At 39.3% G+C, this 17500-nt stretch overlaps 1 protein-coding gene across 1 annotated transcript in view; it reads left to right on the forward strand.

Annotated features, from left to right (window-relative positions):
* The window catches only part of MAP3K2 (mitogen-activated protein kinase kinase kinase 2), a 50505-nt gene extending 40323 nt beyond the window's left edge, over nt 1-10182 (forward strand). Inside the window, exons 15-16 of the mRNA XM_024217936.3 lie at nt 1038-1215; nt 8945-10182. Of these exons, the coding sequence (XP_024073704.1) occupies nt 1038-1215; nt 8945-9170 (404 nt within the window). The 3' untranslated portion in view covers nt 9171-10182. The remainder of the gene's footprint in view (nt 1-1037; nt 1216-8944) is intronic.
* The last annotated feature ends 7318 nt before the right edge of the window (nt 10183-17500 follow it).

Here is a 17500-nt window from a genome sequence, read left to right on the forward strand (position 1 = left end):
TCAAATTGGTCAATTTTTGAAGGATATGGAGACAACCTGCAAACTCTTGGATGACAGAGGTGCCCCTAATATTCTGCCCTCTGAATTTTGACTTGCTTTTTGTACATTAAATTAATTCAAATGTGACTTCATCTAAGATTAGAATCAGGCTCCATATATTCCACAGCAAGAACTCTTAAATTCTGCAGCAACATCACTTTATTCTAAGGCCATGAAATAGTCTCTTGTCCCCATCCCCACCACTACTGCCAGTACACATACAGCTATGGCTCAGAGTGGAAAATATTCATTAATGTAAAATTTGTTCATGATCATCAGTGGTGGGATTTCATTATGTTCTCCGGGTGGCCCAGTTCCACTACCTGGGCCTCAGATCCCAGGATAAACAATGAGGAGTCCTTGTGGCACCGTGGGTTTTAGCCCACGAAAGCTTATGCACAAATAAATTTGTTAGTCTCTAAGGTGCCACAAGGACTCCTTGTTGTTTTTGCCAATACAGACTAACACAGCTACCATTCTGAAACAGATCCCAGGATGTTGCCCAGAGAACTCAGCTCAGATTCTCCTTCTCCTCATAAGAGTCAGGAAAGTTGGAAGCAGCTAGCTTTAGCAGTTTACCTCCTTAGTTGTCCTAGTCTCTTGCTTCCTAGCTTACCAAACTACACTTCCATCTCCTCTGGTCCTTAGATGCAAGCTGTACTCTATTAGAGTGAGACAAATAGGGCAGGTTATGCCTCAGGACTATATTATTCAGACTCTCTGCAGATGCAGGTAGATGACACTGCATCAGTTACACTTGGTTCACATTTCTGAGGGTTTTTTTCCTGCAACCATAAGGGCTAGAAATATTTTTTAAAATGAAAGCTCAGATTCTAGAGAACAGTTCTGAGGCTAGGGGCAAGTTCTGTGCCATGTAATATACTGGATCGTTATTATAATGCATCAGTTAAATGAAGTGTGTTTTGATGCCATTCACTCTCATGCAGTTTGATGGGCTTTTACTGAATATAAAGCAGAGATTTTTCTTTTTCTTCCAGGAGCAAATATTCTGCGGGATTCAGCAGGCAATGTGAAGCTAGGTGATTTCGGTGCCAGCAAGCGACTTCAGACTATCTGTCTCTCTGGCACGGGAATGAAATCTGTCATGGGGACTCCATATTGGATGAGTCCCGAAGTTATCAGTGGAGAAGGGTATGGGAGAAAAGCAGATATCTGGTATGTCAAAGAGCTATTCTAATGAAAGAAAGCTACACACTACCCCAGAGGAGATGGTTTCACAGCAAAATTTAAATGTTCATTATTTTAAGCGTGAGCGCTCTCATTATGTGTTTTTGGTTGCCCAAGGTGAAAACAAGCTGTGTAGGCAACAAAGAATATATTTTGGGGGTGGGAAGATCAGTTAACACTAAACAGATGCGTCTTTGTTTATCGGCAACTGTGCTGACTGACTTAGGACCGCAAGAGAACACTTTGGACCAAGCTCACATGAAGTTAGGCCTATATGGCATACTTGTAAATACTAGAGGGGCACTAACATAGGAAAATGTCACAATTAATTCAGTTCAGTGATTAATGAACGTTACCTAAGTAGCATTTGCCCCAACCATATCATGAGTACTACCATGTTGAGAGGGGAAGAGTCTAAATTGTTTTAGTTTTGTTTCTTCTTTCTGCTCCCTTATATACTAAAGGTCTCTACCATATGATAACTGGGTGGATTACATGTTGAGTTTACTTAGCTATCAAGCAAAATATAAGCACCAACATATTTTATACTGAAGCTTTTATTTTTAAAAAAAACTGCAACATTCAGAGCATTACAGCTAAGGGAGCATTGTGATTTGAAGAGCTCTTTGAGTGAAATGACACTGAGCAATTTGCAACTGCATTGTACTCTGGATGGTTGATACTCAAAAGGTCTCATAAAATAATAATTTCATTTATATAGTGTCCCATTCCCGATCAAAATGCTTGGGACACAGAACACACAACGAAATATCACCGTCTTACAAGAATGAGAATAATTCTTCTTTGAGTGCTGTCCCGGTGGGTGCTCCATTTCAGGTGCTGGTACCTCCCAGCGCCACTGATCGGAGATTTTTGGTAGCAGTGCCTGGTCGGGACGCCCGTGCGCAGTAGCTGTTTCACGCTGCCATTGGCACTTCATTTAGTGCTCGTGCGTCCCAACCCCCCTCATTCCTTCTCAACCGTCCTCAGCTGCAGACAGAGCTCCAACGGCAGTGTTACAAAATTACATAGAAAAGAATTAGAAATAGTTATTAAAGTTTAGTCCCCACTAGTTAGTTAGTTCATTGTTAGTCTTAGGTTTCTCTTTTAACCATTTAGACTTTCCCTTTTAAAAAAAACAAAACCCACTCGGGAGTTCACCCTTTCCCCTGTTCCTTTTATTTGTCCCATGACTTAAGTTGGACTCTGAAAATGCCAGGCTCTCCTGGGTTTAAAAGATGCACTCCGTGTAAGGACGCGATGCCTGTCTCTGATGGACACTCAGTGTGTCCGCTGCTTACAGGAGGAGCACATTCCTCAAAAATGCTCCCATTGCAGCAACCTTTAAGCCAAAGCGAGGAACAGGGATTTCTGACTTAGGGATTTCTCCATAAGAATCATTTTAACACCATCATCTGTTTCGGGAACAATCCCATCGGGGGATTCACCAGACACCTCCTCCCTGGACAGAGCGAGTACCCTCTCCTCTAGAAAGTCGAGGAACAGGGAGACATCTGCCCATGAAGATGTTGGAGATACCAACCTTATCATAGCAATAGAGACACAACCGTACAGCGACAATAGAGACCTTTCGACGAAGACAAAGGCACAGACCACAGAGACGTCGCCTACCCAATCTCAGGCTGCGATGTCCCAAGCACCATCAAATAAGACGCAATTTTGAAGCGTTGGTCGAGGGTCTGACAGACCTCCGCCGAGCACCAGCACCACTAGAACGAGCAACCCAAATTTTTGGTCATCGACTCCGACCATTTTACCATATGTGGGCTACTATCACCATGGATCACTAGGTTTTGGAGATCATCCAAACAGATTATACCATCCCCTTTACCTCCATCCCACCTACCCACCCCCCTTCCTGGTCCCTCTTCAAGGACTCTTCTCACGAGCACCTGTTGAGACAAGAAGTATATCACGTTCTACAGTTAGGGATCGTGGAACAAGTTCCAACACAACACAGAGGGAAGGGGTTTTATTTCCATTATTTCCTGACTCAAAAGAAAAACGGAGGTTGGAGACCCATACTAGATCTCAGAAAACTCAACAAATTTGTCTGCACCCACAGATTCAAAATGATCACACTGAACTCGATCATCCCAGTGCTGGAAAAGGGGGACTGGTTCTCAGCCTTTGACCTACAAGATGCTTATTTTCAGATTACCATCCATCCTGCTCACAGACAATTCCTACAGTTCACATTGGGACAAGATCACTTCCGAAACAGAGTACTACCATTCGGACTGTCAACAGCCCCACAAGTCTTTACCAAAACCCTAGTGGTGGTAGCTGCTCATTTGTGTAGACTGGGAATACTGATATTCCCATACTTAGACAATTGTCTACTAAAAGGCCGTACCAGGACGGAAACATTACACATCGCTTGACAAACAATCTCTCTTTTTCACTCCCTAGGGCTACAAATCAACTAAAGAAATCTACCCTAACTCCAGTACAACAACTGGACTTCATAGGACCGCACCTGGATGCAGTGGAGGCCAAAGCATCGCTCCCGATGCTCCGATTCACAGCACTGACCTCCCTTATATTGGTGGCCTCAGACAGCCCGTGGATGTCTGCATGTACCTGCTTACAAGTCCGGGGACATATGGCGGCCATCCCTTTTGTTGTAAAACACGCCAGTCTACACCTGTGCTGCCTTCAAGGATGGCTGAATTCGGTATATATTCCACGAAAGCACAGCCTACACAAAGGACTCACGCCAACCCTAGAGGTCCTACATTCACCACGATGGTGGACAAACCCAATAAACGTTTGCTCACACATCCTGTTTCAACAGGATCCGCCATCCATACAAATGACAACAGATGCGTCACTGATCGGATGGGGAGCTCACCTAAACCAACATACAACCCAAGGCATGTGGTCCCCTACAGAAACACACTTACATATCAACGTGTTCAAATTACACGCAGTCCGCAACACATGCCTATATTTCCTCCCTATTATACAAGGCAAAACTATAAGCATCCTGATGGACATCATCATATGTATGCTCTATATAAACTGTCAGGGTGGGGCACGTTCCTACTCCTTATGCACGGAGGCCTTAAAACTATGGAATTGGTACATAAAACACTACATCTTTGTTATAGCAGCATACCCCCCAAGGCCAACTGAACACGATGGCGGACACTTTAAGCAGACAGTTTTTCCAAGAGCACGAATGGGAACTGAATGACAAAATAACACAACACATATTTCACATGTGGGGATCACCACACATAGATCTGTTCGTGACATCAGTAAAAAAGGAATGCACAAAGTTTTGCTCACGAGCAGGACTCTGAGCATAATCCCTGGGGGACGCTTTCCTCATCAAATGGAATGCTCCTCTGCTATACGCATTCCCACCGATATCTCGAATCTCCAGAGTGGTGCACAAAATACGAAGCGACGGGGCCAAAATAATACTCATAGTACCGACGTGGCCCAGACAGACATGGCTCCCTTACCTGACACGGATGGCGATTTGCACACCATTCACTCTCCCTCGACTGCGCAATCTTCTTTCTCAGGACAATAGCCAAATCCTCCATCTGGACCTGGACAAATTTCACCTGAAGGCATGGCTCCTTCATGGCTCTGCCCCAACGAACTAAACTGCTCAAAACACATAAAACAAGTGTTAATAAACAGCAAGAAACACGTGTGTACTATCTTACCTCCAAAAATGGAAAAGATTCTTCCTATGGTGCCAAAACTAACAAATATCTGCAAACCGGGCATCACTTCCACTAATCATGGATTGATTATTATCCCTAAAGAACTCAGGGCTCACGATGAGCTCACGTAGAGTTCATCCTGTGGCCATCGTGGCCTTCCATCAACAGGTAGACGGGATGTCGGGTATTCGCCCACCCGATTACTAAGCGATTCCTAACAGGCATACAGAATATGTACCCAGACATCCGAGAACCCACGTCTGCTTGGGACTTAAATCGGTTCTTACCAGAGTCTAACCAGAGCCCCTTTCAAACCCGTAGCCAAATGCTCATTACTTCACTTATCTATGAAAGTGGCATTCCTGGTCGCCATTACATCTGCACGAAGAGTCAGTGAGATAGGGGCTCTCACGGCTCACTCCTCAAACACAATATTCTTCAAGGATAAAGTGACACTTAGGATGTGTTCTAAGTTTATGCCCAAGATATAGTCTTCGTTCCACCTCAACCAACCAATTCACTTACCTGCATTCCATCCAAAATCACACACTAGTGCTCAAGAGGCGGCCCTGCACACATTGGATGTGTGCCGTGCCTTAGCTTTTTATCTAGACAAAATGAAGCCCTTCTGTAAATCACCTTGACTTTTTGTGTCAACAGAACGATCAAAGGGCTCTGCCATATCGACGCAAAGATTATCCAAATGGATATCCAACTGTATGCTTACATGCTATTCATTACACAACACTGAAGCCCCTCCAGGCATCAGAACCCACTCAACAAGAGCTTTAGCTGTCTCCATAGCATTCCTGCACAATGCTAGACATCTGCAGGGTGGCCACCGGGGCCTCTGAACACACATTCACGAACCACTATGCAATTACTCTCGGTTCAAGCTTGGACACACAACTAGGTCTTACTGTACTAGCCTAAGCAACGAACTCCACTCTGAAGTCCCTTCCATCCTCATGAAGGCACTGCTCTACATTCACCTGAAGTGGAGCACCCACAGGGACAGCACTCGAAGAAGAAGAGACGGTTACTCACCTTCTGCAGTAACTGAGGTTCTTCGAGATGTGTGTCCCTGTGTGTGCTCCACTACCCACCCTCCTCCCCTCTGCTTCGGAGTTCTCAGTAAGGACTCTATGGTAAAGAAGGAACTGAGTGGGTCGGGATGCACGAGCTCTAGATGAAGCGCCAACGGGACCGTGAGACAGCTACTGTGCATGTGCGTCCCAACCAGGCACTGCTACCAAAAATCTCCGATCAGTGGCACCGGGGACGCACTGACACCTGAAGTGGAGCACCGACGGGGACACATCTCAAAGAACCTCATTTACTACACAAGGTGAATAATCTTCTCATATAGGGCTATCTATTGTAAAACACCTTTTTTGGCGGGGCAAGGAGGAAACATTAAATGACTTTCAGAAGTAGGGATAGATTAACATGAGACTGATTGATTTATGTTTCCACATCATAAAGTCTATCCTAGCAAAAGCACAATTGGCAGGTGATATCAACCATGAGGGAATTCCTTACAAAACACATGGCGTGTTAGCACAGAGAACCAACAGTACAGACCTAAAGGAACCTGTTGCCAAGGGCAACATCATTAAGGGCTTTATAAACAGTAGTGCCACACTTAAAGCAGCTAGCATAAAGGACACAGGTCAGTAAAATATAATCAGAATAATTCAGACCAGTGAGCAGTTGTGTCCTACTGTACTTGAACAATGGAGAACCCCAACGGTGTTGCTGTTGTAAAGTTATAGCTGGTAAATAAGCAGACCCAAGTTGTATAATTGAGAAACACTTGTACCAAGATAGAGACCTGGCTTTCTGTGGAAAGGTTATGGTGAAAAACTACACAAATTTTATTAACTTGTTTCACTGTTGCTGAACATATTCTTCAGCAAGTGCAGATCTGAAGAAGCGAGCCTCCTGTTAGGCAGTCGTGCTGTTGGGCGGAGGAGTATATAGGTCAGGGGTAGGCAACCTATGGCACGCGTGCCAAAGCCGGCGCACGAGCTGATTTTCAGTGGCACTCGCACTGCCCGGGTCCTGGCCACCGGTCCGGGGGGCTCTGCATTTTAATTTAATTTTAAATGAAGCTTCTTAAACATTTTAAAAACCTTATTTACTTTACATACAACAATAGTTTAGTTATATATTATAGACTTATAGAAAGAGACCTTCTAAAAACTTTAAAATATATGACTGGCACGCGAAACCTTAAACTAGAGTGAATAAATGAAGACTCGGCACACCGCTCCTGAAAGGTTGCCGACCCCTGATATAGGTCATCCATTTGGCAATATCTTTCAGATATTTCTTTGGAACAGAGACTGAATTGGCAAGGCCTATGGAGCCTTGATGTACTGCTAGTATTCTCTCTACTCAGTATTTAGAAATCATTTCAATCTAAGTTGGTATGTATAATGAAGCAATTGATTAATAAGCTCTAGACTGCCTTGCAAACTCTCCTGCTAATGAACTGACAACCACAGAAATTGTGTGCCCTAAGCCAAAGGGGGAGGAAGAAACTGTCTATTGCAGCCTGATTTTAAACGTAATTTTCAGTACTTAAGTACTCCTTAATGCATTGTAATGAGTGTCGTTACCTTAAACATTTTTTAAATGTAATGGTATTGCACTAAATAATGTCTGATTTCTGGTAGGAGCTAGAGCCTGATGGAAATGCAAAGTGACAGAAATATTTGCAGTTAAAACAAACTCATGTGCCTTCTCTGGGCCAAGGAAGGTTGAGTGCATTTCTCTCCATCACTACCATCACAAGGCTATCCTGCTGTCTCCAGAGATAATTGCTTCTGTAGTGTAGTGTTCCCAACCCCTGCTACCCTGTTGAATGGGGTCCAAGCTCTGAATCTGAACAGTGATTCAGTGGGTGATAGCACTGCCACTAAACTGGGGGGTTGGCCCAGAAATTCAGATTGTTGGCTCTAGCATTTGTAAATTTTATTTTCAAGTAAGAAATTAACCTGCTGTCTAGATAAACTCATGGGTCACAGCTGAGGATGCCAGATTTAGGACAGACTGCTGAGAAATAGGGCAGACTCACCCCCAAACTGATGGTTATTCTATCATAAGATATACCAAGCCAGTAACAAAAGTAAACTTCTGTCTCATCACACTGGTTAACAAGAAGTCAAAAATGCAGTCTCCTTAGGCATTCCAGCACTTATTTTACCACCCAGACACTAGACTTTATGATGAGTGGTTATTGAAAACCAATTTCATCAAACAGGGTTCTTCTGGTCTCTCAAGATCAGCCACATCACCAGATCAATATATAACTCGGATCTTACCCACTAATTATGCTGTTGTCAGTCCTTTAATTGCTAAAATCTAAAGATTTATTTTTAAGAGAAAAGACGTAGTTAAAATGGTTGAGGAAATCATTGCAATGATTATATGCATAAGTTCTTATATCAGGTTTGAAGCAGTGATGGCATAAACTGCTAGCTTGCAAAAGTCTATCTGGAAATTACCCAAATAGCTTAGGGATCATGAGTCCTTGTTTAGAGCTTCCTTGTTAGAAATTGAGCCCAGAAAAATGAAGCAGGACATGAAGACAAAATGGAGATGTTTCCAAGGGTGTTTTGTACCCTCTCCTGTGTGGATGGAATTTTACTGTCCAAACAAAGTTCTCAGTCTGTTTGTGGAAAATTATAGGCACAAGATGGGTTCCAGGGTCACATGAGCAAGTCACATAAACTTCTGCCACTGGAGTAATTACATTCAGGTTAGCTGACATGTGGAGCAGGACATAAGTTGTGATTTGCAGTGGCTAGTGTGACCTTCAAATAAAGTGCGTAGTTATAGACGTGATAAGTCTGTTTTTTCAATTGAAATTGAGTTGCAATGTTGCGTGGGTAACAGTCTTCCATTTGTGACATTTCAGTAAGCTTCCTTGTTGTAGTTTTTGTTTCCACAGGGGGAGAACATGATTCTGTTTGTAACCTGCTCTTTTACTTTCACCTCTGTTTCAGGAGCGTAGGTTGTACGGTGGTGGAAATGCTCACTGAGAAACCCCCTTGGGCAGAGTATGAAGCAATGGCTGCCATCTTTAAAATTGCCACCCAGCCAACCAATCCACAGTTGCCACCTCATGTCTCGGACCATAGTCGGGATTTCCTTAAGCGGATTTTTATCGAGGCCAAGTTGCGACCATCTGCAGATGAACTGCTAAGACACACATTTGCACATTATCACTAACAGCCTGCCTCAACTCAGCTTGCATCTACTGCATTTATTTTCTATTTGACTGCACTTTTATTTTTATTTTTTTACAAAAAGAGAAAAAAGACAAGAGAGAAAACATATTTCTCTTGATTCTTTGTTTCACTTAGATTATAAGCAAGAATCTAAATTTTTGTATTTAGAATGAGGGTCTCTTCTCCTCTCCCCCGCCCCCCAACAGGACCTAGAACCTTTTGTTTCTGTAATGTACTGATGTGGTTCACAAAGATAAAGCACTTTAGTACATATTCATTCCTTAACTAAGGGGAAAACAGACATATGACTTGGACTGTCAAGAACTGTAACTTTTTCTAACACCGCTGACTGTCTCAGGATGCAGGGAAAAATACATCAGCAGCTAGCACGCAGGGAGAAGAAAATCATTATCTGTGATTTGTTCTTTGTACTGTAGGTAGTTGCTGCTGAGGGTTTTAAGTTATATTTTAGCTTGTTAATCAGTTTCTGAATATCACACTTGAGGCATGAACCCACAGTTCTGGAAATTAATTAGAAAGCTCAAAGAACTTAGAACCCTCAGTAGAGAGTGCTCTGCATAATAGAGCACCTGCCTGACACTTCCTTTGTGACCAAAAGAAAAGAAGGCAGGAACATAACTCTAAAACAGTAGTTGGTGGGAGCTGTTATAAAGTTATTTTATTACCTTCATAGAACAAGAATTACAGGTAAATCAAAGATTATAGATCCAAACTCCTAGAGACTGCAAAGCCCAGAGGGTAGTCTCCATAATGAAGAAACAAAAAATAACCAAAAAGATTAACAGATAAATAGAAATAATACCCCCTGCAGCTGCCAAAGATATGCCTACCATATAAGTTAAAAGGGTGTGGGGGGGGGTCACTTTCCTTAGGTGATGGTAAGACACAAAATGGTGTGAGATAAAGTCCTTCACCATCCAATGAATGGCAAAGAAAAAAATTAATCCTTATCTACTGTATGCATCATCTGACTATCAAAATTATCTGCATAAGAGATTCAGAACAATTGTCAGAGACTGAGAAGGAATGTATTTTGAAGGTCATGCACCTGATCCTTCTTAAATTGTTTTAAATGGAATTGTTTTAATAACACAATCCAGTTATTAGGATGTTTGAAAAAGTCCCTGAAATAAAATGAATTCTAATTCCTTGTGTCTAATTCCATTAGTGTCAAATGACAACAAGGCACTTCAAGACTTCCTTGGTCATATTTTTCAAGCAGCAATGATGATAAAAATAACATTAAAATGCCTCTTTCCTAGGGAAAGCCTTAAAAGCAATCAACATAGAAACATCAGGGACAGACCACACAGAAAAAGTGGAATATTTTTAAAGCTGCTTGTGTGACACAGCAACAGTACATGAATTTTGAAAATGAAGTCTAACTAAACAAAGAGCAGTGGCACACTGTCATGCTGAGTTTTACATTAAAAATGACCAAAGATGTAAAAGGAACAAAGCAACTAAACAGTATGAGTCTATAATTTTGCAATCCAGAAGGATCAAACTGTGCTAGATCTCAGTCATAAAATGTTTATTCATCTTTTCCATCTCTAGAACAGGGTAATAAAAGAGTAAAATTCGGAGACACGATCTCACAGGCCTTGAACAGCTCCACTGAAAAATACTAATGAGAAGCATTTACTAACTGACTTCACTTTAGAGAGAGAAGTCAACCCTCCCATTTTTATAAAAGTAGACAATATACAAAATTTGAGAAAGAGTTTGGAAATAAGTTCTTTGACCTATATAACTTAAGTTTGATTCTTGCTAGTATGGCTGATTCACTAGTTGCCTGTCTTTCCCTCCCAGTTCTGTAAAGACAAAATGTGTTGATGCTTTGGACATCAAAGCATTCTGACAAGGATGGTCCCAAGAGTCCACTCTGCTTTATTTCTTTATTAAGACTATCAAAAGCTTGAGGTGGGTGAAAATAAAGAAATGAATGTATCGGTGCTACAATGAGAAATTACAGTGTTGGCTCACTTGACAGACTCTTGAGGTTTCTGAATTTTTATTTTTCTAATTTAGCTGCTAAGTTCTGTATCAGCAGTATAACTAGGAGTCTGGGTCTATCCTAATCCATTTACCTGTAATAGGTGATCAGTTGTTCTTCTACTGGGGCCACTATTACAATATTTTGGGCAGGTGGCCTATTCCAGTTGTCTGTTTTCTGTGATTATTGTGACTTTTATTTGGTTGGTCATTTTGTTGGTCATGGTAAGCAGCAGTGCAGGGTTTACATGTGTGAGATGAGAGTTCAATCAGGGAAAACCCATGGGCCAAAATTAAAGTAAACTTGTGTTCACTTTCTTTGGCTTCTTTGTCACTCGATGGAAGCAGCCTCTGGAAAGAATCTGCATGAACCTTTGTGCCGTAAAGGACCTTTGCTTCATAAGCAAAATTTAATGGCGGTGGGGACAGTAGGGAGAGTTATGTAGAGACTGTCTTTAAAATACAGTAGAACCTCAGAGTTATGAACACTATATGAACTGACAGGCGAACCACACACCTCATTTTTAACCAGAAGTACATAATCAGGCAGCAGAGATGGGAAAATAAAAAAAGCAAATACTGTACAGCACAGTACTGTGTTAAATGTAAACTACTAAAAAAGTAAAGGAAAAGTTTTTAAAAAAAGATTTGACAATGTAAGGAAACTGTGTCTGCTTATTTCATTTAAATTAAGATGGTTAAAGCAGCATTTTTCTTCTGCACAGTAAAGGTTCAAAGCTGTATTTAAGTCAATGTTCAGTTGTAAACTTGGAAAGAATCACCGTAACGTTTTGTTCAGAGTTATGAACATTTCAGAGTTACGAACAACCTCCATTCCTGAGATGTTTGTAACTCTGAGGTTCTACTGTAGACTAATAGTTTACATAATGTACAAACCATATATCTGAAATTGATTTCAAAAGAATTAAGACGGTACCAAAAACCAAGCTAAAAATGTACATATATAATAGTCAGTGGTATCTGAAAGGGTAAGAAAGTTATTTATATTACCAAAAAGTACAAAAAATGAACTTTAAAGGGAAAATTTAATCAGGTTTAACTGCAGCACTCAGAAATTTTAAAGATACTCTTGGATCAATAAAAGAAACTGTACTCTCTGAAGCTTGAAGTTTTCTAAAAATATACCCTGTTTGCAAGGCAGAGTTGGCTTCTCTATACTGCAGTGTCATTTCTTAGCTGTGACTGGGGAGAAAAAACAAAATAAGATCGCTGCTTTTGTGCCTTTTTAAAAGATAGTGCTTTCTGTCTTGACAATGGTAAACTTGTTTGAGATCGGGAAAAGAGAAAACTTGCAGAATAATACAAAGTTTTTAAAACTTTTAGGCATAGCTTTCCCCTTAAAATATAATTCCATCTGGATTGTAAATTATTGGACATCTCAGAAAGCTACTGAGGCAATATAGTACCTCTTTAATGATGACTAATTTCACCAGTTTTGTTGCTGATTAAGATCTTGTCATATGAATCACAAGAAGGACTGAACTATTTTTTTTTAACCCTTAGGAGAACCTCCCAACTGACCTAAGCTACTTATGTATAACCCTTTAAACAATTACTGTATAAATTAAAAATGTATATTTTGAGCTAGAAATAGGAATTATTGAAGCCAGTCAAATTCTACCTTTTGAGAAACAGGCAGTACATTCATCCCCTTGCATGTTGCATTTTTGGAAACTTGGTAAAGTCATGTTGAGGTAAAATGATTTTTGCATTATCTGCTTTTAATGACGGTACAGTAGATCCCTTCATGTCTATAAAGCATCTAGCACACCACTGGCACTATAACTAGTAAAATTTATGTCTGTAATTCCGAAGGTGCATGGAGCTGCATGATTAAAATCCCATTGAAGATGAGTCATGAAGCAAGATTTCTCTGTGCCACTTTGAATAACCTACCAACTAACATGACAGTATTTTAGAATCATTATCTTGTGAGTGCTAAGTCCATTTATGAGAAAATGTCAGTGGGACAGAATGTTGTCACAGGGTTATGGTCTCCTATGTAAATACCAAAGCAGAACTGGACTTATAGAAAATAAGTGTTAAGATTTATTGGGAGAGTAGAAATGCTTATTTTCAAATCAGGAGTTATTGATCTGGCAACTATTTTTTAGTACACTGACTTTATTTCCGTTACACCTGTTTAGTAATAAATATTTAACAACTTGTCTGTAAATTGGTTTTAATAGTGAGTTAGTCTCTGCATAATTCTGATATGCTGCATTCTTATTGGCTTACATAACAGGTTGGGTTGTACTTCAGCCAGTCAGAAACAAGCTTATTAATTAAACTACAGTTTTCTGTGTATTTTTTAATAAGCTGGTTTCTATGTGATTGAAATGGAGAAAAATATGAACAGCAGCTGGCTGGCACAGACTCCATTTAGTGTAAAAACAAACAGCGTGCTTTGCTTCAAGTTCAGTCCTGTCTGAGGGGGAAATGATGTCCATTGATAATTTTAAGAAAATGCTTACTTTACAAAAAAGAATTGTGAATGGAATTGCAGCGCATCTACAGTAGCAGTACGGTTAAATCTAAAACACAAACTATAGTTTTTGCATACATAATTCTTTCCATTTTGTTTTAGGCAAAATTTTTGTGTAATAGTTGAGGGTACGTTTCTAATTGAGTTAAACTGTCCTTTTGGTTATAATATTGAAAAATAATTTAACAGCTGTCTCTTCAGCTAGTGCCTTTTGATCTGTATGCCTTAATTTTGTTTATGTATAGACACCATATTTAAATCATATGGCTGTCTAATCATTCAGTGCCACCAAAATAGTCTTTAAAAATATATGCAAGGTTCCAAGGCAGAACTCATTAACTGTATCAAAAGTTGTACTTTAACTAGTATCTGTAGCAGAGTTTTAGGTTGAGATTTTACTACAGTTGTTTTTAAATGATAAAAATACTTAGCACCTACAGTGCTGTCCTACTGTACAAACATTCCAGCAAGGATGTTAGTGTTATCCCCATTTTACAGATTGGAAAACTGAGACACAGGCTAGATAACTTGCCCAAGGTTATAGGCTTAGACATGCCACTTGCTATACGTGGTACTGTACTATAATAAATGAAGTTTGGCTAAGAAAAGTGTACAGTAGTATTGGCTCGGTCTTAACAAATTAGCAGATAGTTCAAATGCGCTACCTTTGTTTCCAATAATATTGTGTTCTCTTCTTTTAAATAATCCTAATCCTGCCATTGTCTTGAATGAAAGCTTTCCTGCTAGAAGCAGAAGGTACAGTGCAGTGTAGTAAGCCATTCCTTCAGACAACATTGAGCAATGTCAAACTGCAGCTTCAGAGACTTGAGCAAATTGGTCAGATTTACAGTTGTTTAGGACTAAATTTATTTGTTAGCTTTTTAATCCTCTAGCTCTTTAAACTTGATCATGAATATAAAAAAGCATATTTTGTGTGCTTGAATGCAAGTCCATATGGTGGTTTTTGATTAGCAAAGGTATTACTGCCCATACCATTTCTTATTGCTGGGAACTTCCTATCTTGTATTCATGACAAGTATGCAGTGTCAAATCACTTAAAAAAACCAAAGCTTTTCTATCCCCTCTACAAGAGCCAAAAGTGATGTTTTGTAGATTAGTACTGTTACTCAGCCTTCTCTTCCAGTAAGCTATTGCTAAATAGAATAGAACAGGCACTAGTAAAAGTTATGTCCAGCACTGCCCATTTTTAAGGATAGGTTTGGATTTTCATTGTTGCTGTTTTGAGATCAAAATTCATTCCAGCATTAAAATGAAAAGTTTGAACAAAACTCTACACAATCTTATTGACATCACTAACATAATGCACAAACTTGGTGATTAAATTCCTTTCCTATGACATTCTTTATAGCCAAGTTTGAGCTTGGGGGCATTTAAGGAAAGCCATGAAGAAAAGTAGATATATGATCTGAACTGCTCATAGTGCCATAGCAAACAAGAACACTTCAGAGGTGGTTGAGGGAAGCAGTCCTTTTAATTTAAGAGCCAAATCTCACCCCTAGATACACGGGACTTCCACTGCCCTTAAGGGGAGAGCCATGAATGCACACTGGAGGGAGCAGAATTTCCCCCAAGATAGGATTTCTAAGTCATTAAACTCCAGATCGGATACAAAGAGTGCTTTTGCATTTAACCTCTGTTTAGTTTGTTTTAAATTTGCTTTGACATTACTTCAGTACCTTTTTTGGATCATATTTAAGTTCTGCCATTAGCAAAACCTTGGGGAAAATCTGTAGCAAGAACACTGTAGTTCAGTTGACCTCTCATGTATTGAAAGGACTGAATTTAGTAAGCTCATTTTGACTAGCTCTTGTTTTTTTTCCATTAGTTTTTTTAAAAGGGGTGAAAAACTGGATAAAAATTAGTGAAAATTTGGACCTGATCATTCAATTGTTATGCTGGTGGAACTCCTGCTGGTAAGGATTGCAGGACCAGGCTCCTTATGGGGAGGAGAGAAGAAAGATAATATGGGTTTACACTGAACGTAAGGTGGGGAATATTTCAGAAAGTTTTGCATCTTTTCCCCCGATAATAGATCTTCTCTCTCCCCCTCCCCCAAGAATATATAAATATGGATATAAAGACAAGCATTGCATTTTTTGTCAGTTTCACAGTGTTTATCTTTCCCTAATACTGGTTTAAATCTTGATGTCATTCATTCTAAAATGTAAATGGTTTATTAAAACTTGTCTGCCATCTCAGACGTGTCACAGTTCATTTAATGGAATATCATTGTAAATAAATGTTGGAGACTTGGATAAGTTTGAAAGTAGGCTTTTTAATTTTCACAATGCTATGAATAAATGTGTAAATTTGCCCTTTTAATCTAATGTACATTTTTATGTAGCTGTTAAATTCTCTATATTTAATCTATCAGTTTCTCTCTGTAAATGTTTTTACTCTCAGTTGAATGCTGGGCACAGTTTGTAATGTATGTACACAAAGGTGTTTTTTTCTATCAATGTTGACTTTTTTGCACATTTTTGAAAATGTTTCATTTGTACACTGATTTAATACTCTGACCAATTGTTGATGGGCGTATGAGAATCACGTATGTGTGCAATGTACTACTGTTTGGATGTATGTTTTTTATTACTTTTGAGATGTTGCTATCAGTAACTGCACTGCTGTTGCTGCTTTAAATGGAATATCTTGTGTAAAAGTGTATTAGCCTATGGTTATATCTTGGTTGAGGAACTCAGGAGTTGAGCATTGCTTACTAGTTCCATAATGTGTCTAACAACTTTCCCAACTTTAAAGTATACTTGTAATTCTGTGTATGAACTGAGTGTGTGTGTGTGTGTACACGTGTGTGTACACACACACACACACAGAGCTATATATATAACCCAGTAGTCTTATTCCACAGTTTCATTTCTACATTTTTATGAACTTGTTTTTTAAGGGTACTATGTTTAGTTAGAATAATTAAATATATAAAAGCTTTGAGAGATAATTTACTAGATAAATATATTTTCAGCTGGCTGATGTTCAGAAAATATTTTTTTAATTTTGTTTTTAATCATTCAAAATGTATTTGTATTTCCAAAATTGGACATGAATTGTACTTAGAAGTATATTAAAACACTCTGGAGGGACAACAGTGTTATTTCTCTTCTAAGAATTTTGTAAAAAACCAAAATGCTAAAGTGTCAGTGATGCAGAGAAAATACACTGTTGTGAAAAGGGGAAAGCAATCTTTGAATTCTCAGAGCTACTTGAAAAAATGTTGGGGGGGAAAAAGTCAATCTTAGAAAAGTCAGATTTTTCCATCCCCTGTTCTTTGTGTTACATTTAATGTTAATGCTTCTCTTTCTTTATCCTTTCTAGTTTTCTGGTATTAGAAAAGATAAAAGCATGTTACTATATTGCTGATTGATTGGCGCATGAGATAAGAACATGCTTTAAAAATGTGGCTTACTCCTTTCAAGAATACCAGTCAAACTTTTGACTTCCAATTTGATTAACATTTTTGTAGCTTAAAAAAATAAAAATCCTGTATAATGTTTAAAGTGATACCAAGTAAAAATTCTCATGCTAGGTATACAGTGCACTGTTGAATGTCTCTAAATCCATAGTTTAGGAAAAGAGCCAGTATACTCTGTCAAACAAAGGACCTACTAATTTCCAGGTACGGTGTGGTTTCTTCCACTTTTCGCGCACATTTTGACTTTGTTACATTCTCAAAATTGTGCTTGTAAAAATGTATAAAAAACTTTTTTGATTTTTTTACTTTTTTATGTATTTACCTGTTTTATTTTCTTGCTGGTAAATGGCTTTTATTTTGTTTG

The sequence above is a fragment of the Terrapene carolina genome, unplaced genomic scaffold (genome assembly GCF_002925995.2).
Source record: "Terrapene carolina triunguis isolate 2854851 unplaced genomic scaffold, T_m_triunguis-2.0 Scaffold62, whole genome shotgun sequence".
In the NCBI taxonomy this organism is placed as follows: Eukaryota; Metazoa; Chordata; order Testudines; family Emydidae; genus Terrapene; species Terrapene triunguis.